Genomic DNA, 9007 nt, shown 5'->3' on the forward strand with positions numbered 1-9007 from the left:
ATCTTTTGGGCCTTCAATCTCTTTGGAACTGAAAATGGTATTTCCTGTTTCTTTTACTGCACTTCTTCACCTCTACTGGTCAGGTAATATCAGGTATCTAATGTAGACTTCTAGGGCTTTGTTAAGTGAAAAATTTGGAATCTTGGCTCTATGCAATTCCATGGGATTTCTGTGAGGACAGTTTCTCCTAGACATTGATGCCATGTCCTGTTCCTGTGTTTGTTGTCTGGTATATCTCCAATTGCTGGTGTTGCCTTTATTGTGATGAACACCCCATACTATTTCGATTAGCAAAACCGTAGTCTGATTACACTTATCTCACAATTCTAAAAGTGCACAGGACACTTCCTCTGGTGGAAATGAAGCTTCTAAAGGTTCTCAGCTCTGCATTCTGCTCCATGTCACTTTGGAGTGTTTCCAAAACTGCAAACTGAGAGTGCGCTTGTGCTTTGTAGTGCCACGGGAATGTCCCAATGAAACCAGTTCTTCCCAGAGCTTCTCTGCCTACAGAAACACCAGTGGAAGCATATCAATGGATGTCACACATCAGGGCCAGTGGAATGATCCCGCAGACCGACCTTGGTTTCCTCGGTGCCGTACCGTGCCGGTGCCATCCAAAATGTAGCATCTGCTTTTGGGAGATAATGCTGAAGGAAATGCTTCATCTTCTCACACTGTGGACTTGGACCACTCTTCCTTGTCCTCTCATCCTTGTGGCTCGGGTGCACGAAGGCAACCACAGAGCTGTTGCGTATCCTGTGCCTCAAACCAAACCATAATCCCAGCCCAGGTTATGAATGTAGCAGATCCTAAGGCTTTTCATTCTGATTTCAAACCCAAGGCCACCTAGGTCACTCAGACCAGATGCACGATATCTCTGATTCAGCCCCACACGTGCTCTATTGGCAAAATGCCCAATTGGTCCCTGGTCCTGCAGATGCACTGGGTGTGGCCATGGGACATATCGATAAACTCAACCACGCGTGCCGGTGTGGTGGCCTTCTCATTGGGGCCACAGGTCGGTTTGCTCTCTTGATAGGACCCACCACATCAAACAACGCACTCCAGATCCCTGAGACTCAGCGTGTGCCATCATCCGTAGCCCTATCCCTCCCTGACCGCTGCCTCTGCTACGTCAAATTTGGCAGCTCGGATCTTGGTCTCAGAATCAACTGTGGGGATATTTTGCGCTGGTTTCTTTGAGTTCTGTCAGCCAAGCATCTGCTGTGCACTCTTCTAACACTCAGCGCATCACCTTCAATCCCATGTCTCCTGTCCGCTTGAGAGTGTGCGTCCAAGTTAAACAGAGTTTCACCTTTGCTGCTCCGTCACCAGGGGTCAGACCCTGCACTGGTTTCCATTCCCTGCTTTGCCTTCTCCTGCTTCCAGGGGTTCTGAGGCCTTATCCTGTTTTTGGAGGTAACAGAACTCTCATCGGCAAGTGTCCTGTGCCAAGGGCTGGGTGAGTGGATGTTTCCATTGCTGTGTACATGGGAGCGAGTGAGCGCAGTTTGCACTGCTTCTCTGCCAACTGGGCATCGATGAATCACCACTTTCCAGATGCACTTCCCAGATATGTGATTTTTGTTTAGCTCTTTGTTTCTATACAGCCATGGTGGGAGGGATTTTCCAAAGACTCCAGTTTTGACATTGTGTTGATATTTCATTTGCAGCCTTTAAAAAGTTTAATAGATATGATTTCCGTGTTTTTAGAGTTATACGAAAATGAAGTTAGTTTTTGAAACATCCTAAATCGACCTAGAATCCAGACTTGTCAATTTCGGTAACATATTTTCAGTTCTAAGGAAAACATAGACAGATAGAATGCAAAGTAGCAGTCCAAACTGTAAAAGGGGTCATGTCAGCTCTTTATTGTTGAAGCCTCCGAAACCAACAGGAACCATGAAATAGCTATTGGAAACATGATATAACCCCCAACCTTGGTTTCCCTTGTGCATGTGGTGCCCTTTACTCCCAAGGACACCTACTGGCCAATGTTGGCATTTCAAGGGGTAACATCCCTCTCTAGGAAAATACAAGAGGAAACAAACCAAATATATACATTTAGGTTTGAATCCAAATTCACCTAGAGGCATTATAGCTTTGAGAACCCTGCTGCAGCTATGCTAGTCAATTCAGAACCAGGTGTTCTTCTATCAGTGATGAGAACGCTTAATCATCCGATCATGTTGGGTAAAGCAATTTAACGCAACCGAGTCTGCACCCCCATGAGATAGTGCCCACGGGGGCTTGACTCAATGAAAGAATGTCCACATAAACTGTGTCTTTATTGTCATTGGCGACTTTTACCGTTCCGTTCACTATCTGACTTATAATATTTACCTATACTGTCTTGAAAAACTGAGGCCCAATACATATACAAGTTCAGTCAAAGATTCCCCTCACTTACCACACTCCCTTCACCCCAGAGAAGACACAAACCCAGCATTTGCTGAATCTAGCGGAAGGCCATCGTTTCTTTGTGTGAGATAATTATTCATATCCTATCTATTTCAGTTGAGACTTTTAGACCTTTACGGAGTTCACTGTTGTTCACAGAGGGTAAAGCTGGAGGAACTCTGATTCGAGGAGGGGCTTGCCCTTCTCGTACTGGCTTCATTGCAGCTCAGGTACTGATCCCTCCAAATGGATGCCTGAGTGGAGGGGAGGGAAGAGCAAGTGCTTGTTATCTAGGCCCAAACCTGGGAAAAGGCTTACCTGGGCTTGGTGCACTTTGGTCTGAATGGCTTCGAAATGCCCCTTGGGACGTGTGGATTCTCACGACCTCTTCCAAGAACATGAGCGTTTTGATCACCTCTGCCATCTCTTCTTTTTTAGACGTCAGGGATCTTGGACCCGTTCTTGGAGCAGAGAATTGAGGAACTTCCTCAAGTCCACGTTGGCACTCCGTATGTTTCTGCCAGTATCAGCGAGGTTCAATAGGTCTCATGAATGTCTTTCGAGCCTGGTAACCTCTACAGCTGTCTCCAGGCCAGTAATCTCCATTGTAGCAGAACATCTCTCATCAATGTGTTCGCATCTCTCCTCAATCCGTGCAGCCAGCTTTTCGGCCAGCTTCTCTTCGTATCTCCCATACAGTCGACTTCAACTGGACTGGGCATGTCTGAAAGTACCTCAGAGCCTCACCAGAAAACTGATGGCAGGCAGATCTTCCACTGTCTGCCCTTTCAGGTTCTGGAAACTGACCCATGAACTCAGGTCTTTGGGCAGCAGCAGTATCTCGAACTGACAGAGCTTCCCGGACCAAAGACTTAAGCTAAGCTCCACAGAGGGTGGCAGCCCCTCCATCACACTGATCCACACACAGAACTCTGCCCGGTTACCTAGGATCCACCGGACACAACAAGTCTCGCGGTACACACCAACATTCCACCTGGAATCCAACCGGTAACTGCCATCCCCAATGGCTGCTGCATCTTGTCAGTGTTGGGGGAGGGGCTGCATCCGACGAGAGGTTCCTAAGCTCGATGTGATTCTACCTACTAGCGTCCCATGGGCCTCTGTTCTTCCCTCTTTCCTTTCCTTCAGATCTGTATGCACAGTACCAACGGAGGCAAGTGTGTCCATGTTCAGTTGATGGTTTCACACGTCTTTAAACTTTCTAACAGTTCACAGTACACAGAGACCCTCTAAAGGAAACTTATGTTCCTGTAATATCCGTACACCCGGAATACATATCCGTCGTTTGATTTCTGCTGAAAAACCCGCACTCTCAGGACATAGATCCATTGGTTTCATGGGGGCTGAAATTCCTTGAAATGAAACCAACCACAATGTGCACTTTACTGTCTGTCTCTTTTGCTCTTAGTACACTTTTGCAGAGCTGCTTGTCTTTGTTAAAGGCTTATGCCATTTCTTCTCGAAGTAGGGTTTTATATGGCATTCATTCATCCTGTTGGAAGACTTGCAAGTCTATATCACGGACTAGGAATCCATTTGACTCCAAATCGGCATTTGGGTTAGGTCACGATATGCTCTTATTAATCAACATTAACGAATATAAATGCACGCCTCTGACTTCCGAATACAAGTGTGCTGAGTACATGCAAGCAGCGATACTGGGTCGATGCGTACTGAATGATCCTTGACATCTCCTTGAGTAATTCCTTTTGAATAGTCATGGTTCCCTTGGTATATGTCAGCCAACCGTACCCTTTGGGTGCATGTTTGTTTGTTTGATTTTTGTTGGTCTGCTTCTCGTTTGTTTTGCAAACACGTCAGGCCATGCATCTCTCCGTTCGCTTCAAACAGAGAGTCATATAAGCTGATTCACTTAAGATAGTGCTTCCAATCCCCTATGATTTCCGGCTTCCCTCTCCCATCTTTAGGGTATTGATGTCCTCCTTGCCTTCTTCTGGTTTCTTCTTTGCCACTCATGCTCTTCTTGCATTTCCAATAATGGTTTTCTTCTTTCCATTTCATCTTGCTGCTTTTCTATTCAGGGGAGAATTCACAACCTTTCTTGTAGGATAAGTTTCGAACTGCTGAATTCTTGTAAGATTTGCCGGTCTGTGGAATTCTCGAGCTCTGCCGTTATTAGAAATGGCGGTCATGTGGCCTAGGCTACCCTAGATGGCAGCATTTTGCCCTTCAGGGTATGGTCTATGTCCTGGCACTCCTCCCTGTCCTGCAATATTGCTGCCGATATATCAGCTGAAACCCCTCTGGAGGTTCTCTTGTGACTATGTTGCTTTCCTCCAGGCGCATTTTAAATCCCTGGGATGCTCATGAACTTCGTTGATTTGAATCATACAGCTGCTGGTAGGTCTATTGGGATTCCACCTCCTTTGGACGCTGTGTACTTCCTGAATTCGCATAGATGATTCTTTCTAGGCTTTCAGCAAGTTTCATTCTGATTTTTCTACAGATAACTTTTCAGACATTTTTTGTTTCTTTACCTCTTGCTTTTCCATCTGGGACTCTTACGAATCCTAGTCTTTCATGCCTTGTCTTACCCCAGGATTCAACAGCAATGTTTTCATTGGTTTGCACTTGCTTTCCTATGTCTGCTTCTGACCGAGGGTTTACTGTTCCCCTGTCTTCACATTCATTCACGCGTCCCTCTGCATTATTTGGTCTGCTTAGGACTGAATTTTAGCCCTGATATTATCTCATCCACTGAGTTTTCTGATACTATTTGTTTCGCCTTTAGGCTTTCTCTTCCCCTTTTCTGGTATTCTGCCTTTTATGATTCTGAGACACTGTTGTTCTTCAGTGTTTCCCTCACCTCCGTTTTCAATTTTTTCTCTGGATTGCGTTTTGCAGTCTAGTTTTTTGAAAGCTTATCTTTTGGGCCTTCAATCTCTTTGGAACTGAAAATGGTATTTCCTGTTTCTTTTACTGCACTTCTTCACCTCTACTGGTCAGGTAATATCAGGTATCTAATGTAGACTTCTAGGGCTTTGTTAAGTGAAAAATTTGGAATCTTGGCTCTATGCAATTCCATGGGATTTCTGTGAGGACAGTTTCTCCTAGACATTGATGCCATGTCCTGTTCCTGTGTTTGTTGTCTGGTATATCTCCAATTGCTGGTGTTGCCTTTATTGTGATGAACACCCCATACTATTTCGATTAGCAAAACCGTAGTCTGATTACGCTTATCTCACAATTCTAAAAGTGCACAGGACACTTCCTCTGGTGGAAATGAAGCTTCTAAAGGTTCTCAGCTCTGCATTCTGCTCCATGTCACTTTGGAGTGTTTCCAAAACTGCAAACTGAGAGTGCGCTTGTGCTTTGTAGTGCCACGGGAATGTCCCAATGAAACCAGTTCTTCCCAGAGCTTCTCTGCCTACAGAAACACCAGTGGAAGCATATCAATGGATGTCACACATCAGGGCCAGTGGAATGATCCCGCAGACCGACCTTGGTGTCCTCGGTGCCGTAACGTGCCAGTGCCATCCAATATGTAGCATCTGCTTTTGGGAGATAATGCTGAAGGAAATGCTTCATCTTCTCACACTGTGGACTTGGACCACTCTTCCTTGTCCTCTCATCCTTGTGGCTCGGGTGCACGAAGGCAACCACAGAGCTGTTGCGTATCCTGTGCCTCAAACCAAACCATAATCCCAGCCCAGGTTATGAATGTAGCAGATCCTAAGGCTTTTCATTCTGATTTTAAACCCAAGGCCACCTAGGTCACTCAGACCAGATGCATGATATCTCTGATTCAGCCCGACACGTGCTCTATTGGCAAAATGCCCAATTGGTCCCTGGTCCTGCAGATGCACTGGGTGTGGCCATGGGACATATCGATAATGTCAACCGCGCGTGCCAGTGTGGTGGCCTTCTCATTGGGGTCACAGGTCGGTTTGCTCTCTTGATAGGACACACCACATCCCACAACGCACTCCAGATCCCTGAGACTCAGCGTGTGCCATCATCCGTAGCCCTATCCCTCCCTGACCGCTGCCTCTGCTACGTCAAATTTGGCAGCTCGGATCTTGGTCTCAGAATCAACTGTGGGGATATTTTGCGCTGGTTTCTTTGAGTTCTGTCAGCCAAGCATCTGCTGTGCACTCTTCTAACACTCAACGCATCACCTTCAATCCCATGTCTCCTGTCCGCTTGAGAGTGTGCTTCCAAGTTAAACAGAGTTTCACCTTTGCTGCTCCATCACCAGGGGTCAGACCCTGCACTGGTTTCCATTCCCTGCTTTGCCTTCTCCTGCTTCCAGGGGTTCTGAGGCCTTATCCTGTCTTTGGAAGTAACAGACCTCACTTCGGCAAGTGTCCTGTGCCAAGGGCTGGGTGAGTGGATGTTTCCATTGCTGTGTACATGGGAGCGAGTGAGCGCAGTTTGCACTGCTTCTCTGCCAACTGGGCATCGATGAATCACCACTATCCAGATGCACTTCCCAGATATGTGATTTTTGTTTAGCTCTTTGTTTCTATACAGCCGTGGTGGGAGGGAATTTCCGAAGACTCCAGTTTTGACATTGTGTTGATATTTCATTTGCAGCCTTTAGAAAGTTTAATAGATATGATTTCCATGTTTTCAGAGTTATACGAAAATGAAGTTAGTTTTTGAAACATCCTAAATCGACCTAGAAGCCAGACTTGTCAATTTCGGTAACATTTTGTCAGTTCTAAGGAAAACATAGACAGATAGAATGCAAAGTAGCAGTCCAAAGTGTAAAAGGGGTCATGTCAACTCTTTACTGTTGAAGCCTCCGAAACCAACAGGAACCATGAAATAGCTATTGGAAACATGATATAACCCCCAACCTTGGTTTCCCTTGTGCATGTGGTGCCCTTTGCTCCCAAGGACACCTACTGGCCAATGTTGGCATTTCAAGGAGTAACATCACTCTCTAGGAAAATACAAGAGGAAACAAACCAAATATATACATGTAGGTTTGAATCCAAAATAACCTAGAGGCATTATAGCTTTGAGAACCCTGCTGCAGCTATGCTAGTCAATTGAGAACCAGGTGTTCTTCTATCAGTGATGAGAACGCTTAATCATCCGATCATGTTGGGTAAAGCAATTTAACGCAACCGAGTCTGCACCCCCATGAGATAGTGCCCACGGGGGCTTGACTCAATGAAAGAATGTCCACATAAGCTGTGTCTTTAATGTCATTGGCGACTTTTACCGTTCCGTTCACTATCTGACTTATAATATTTACCTATACTGTCTTGAAAAACTGAGGCCAAATACATATACAAGTTCAGTCAAAGATTCCCCTCACTTACCACACTCCCTTCACCCCAGAGAAGACACAAACCCAGCATTTGCTGAATCTAGCGGAAGGCCATCGTTTCTTTGTGTGAGATAATTATTCATATCCTATCTATTTCAGTCGAGACTTTTAGACCTTTACGGAGTTCACTGTTGTTCACAGAGTGTAAAGCTGTAGGAACTCTGATTCGAGGAGGGGCTTGCCCTTCTCGTACTGGCTTCATTGCAGCTCAGGTACTGATCCTTCCAAATGGATGCCTGAGTGGAGGGGAGGGAAGTGCAAGTGCTTGTTATCTAGGCCCAAACCTGGGAAAAGGCTTACCTGGGCTTGGTGCACTTTGGTCTGAATGGCTTGGAAATGCCCCTTGGGACGTGTGGATTCTCACGACCTCTTCCAAGAACATGAGCGTTTTGATCACATCTGCCATCTCTTCTCTTTTAGACGTCAGGGATCTTGGACCCGTTCTTGGAGCAGAGAATTGAGGAACTTCCTCAAGTCCACGTTGGCACTCCGTATGTTTCTGCCAGTATCAGCGAGGTTCAATAGGTCTCATGAATGTCTTTCGAGCCTGGTATCCTCTACAGCTGTCTCCAGACCAGTAATCTCCATTGTAGCAGAACATCTCTCATCAATGAGTTCGCATCTCTCCTCAATCCTTGCAGCCAGCTTTTCGGCCAGCTTCTCTTCGTATCTCCCATACAGTCGACTTCAACTGGACTGGGCATGTCTGAAAGTACTTCGGAGCCTCACCAGTAAACTGATGGCAGGCAGATCTTCCACTGTCTGCCCTTTCAGGTTCTGGAAACTGACCCGTGAACTCAGGTCTTTGGGCAGCAGCAGTATCTCGAACTGACAGAGCTTCCCGGACCAAAGATATAAGCTAAGCTCCACAGAGGGCGGCAGCCCCTCCATCACACTGATCCACCCACAGAACTCTGCCCGGTAACCTAGGATCCACCGGCCACAACAAGCCTCGCGGTACACACCAACATTCCACCTGGAATCCAACCGGTAACTGCCATTCCCAATGGCTGCTGCATCTTGTCAGTGATGGGGGTGGGGCTGTATCCGACGAGAGGTTCCTAAGCTAGATGTGATTCTACCCACTAGCGTCCCATGGGCCTCTGCTCTTCCCTCTTTCCTTTCCTTCAGATCTGTATGCACAGTACCAACGGAGGCAAGTGTGTCCATGTTCAGTTGATGGTTTCACACGTCTTTAAACTTTCTAACAGTTCACAGTACACAGAGACCCTCTAAAGGAAACTTATGTTCCTGTAATATCCGTACACCCGGAATACATATCCG

At 46.3% G+C, this 9007-nt stretch overlaps 1 protein-coding gene across 1 annotated transcript; it reads left to right on the plus strand.

Annotated features, from left to right (window-relative positions):
* The first annotated feature begins 262 nt into the window (after window positions 1-262).
* LOC140692883 (uncharacterized) lies at window positions 263-8409 on the plus strand. The gene is made up of 4 exons (XM_072957100.1): window positions 263-732; window positions 1040-1174; window positions 7823-7935; window positions 8144-8409. The coding sequence occupies exons 1-4, from the start codon at window positions 474-476 to the stop codon at window positions 8246-8248; spliced, it is 612 nt and encodes a 203-aa protein (XP_072813201.1). The 5' UTR covers window positions 263-473; the 3' UTR covers window positions 8249-8409.
* The last annotated feature ends 598 nt before the right edge of the window (window positions 8410-9007 follow it).

This window comes from Vicugna pacos, unplaced genomic scaffold, assembly GCF_048564905.1.
Source record: "Vicugna pacos unplaced genomic scaffold, VicPac4 scaffold_18, whole genome shotgun sequence".
Taxonomy (NCBI): domain Eukaryota; kingdom Metazoa; phylum Chordata; class Mammalia; order Artiodactyla; family Camelidae; genus Vicugna; species Vicugna pacos.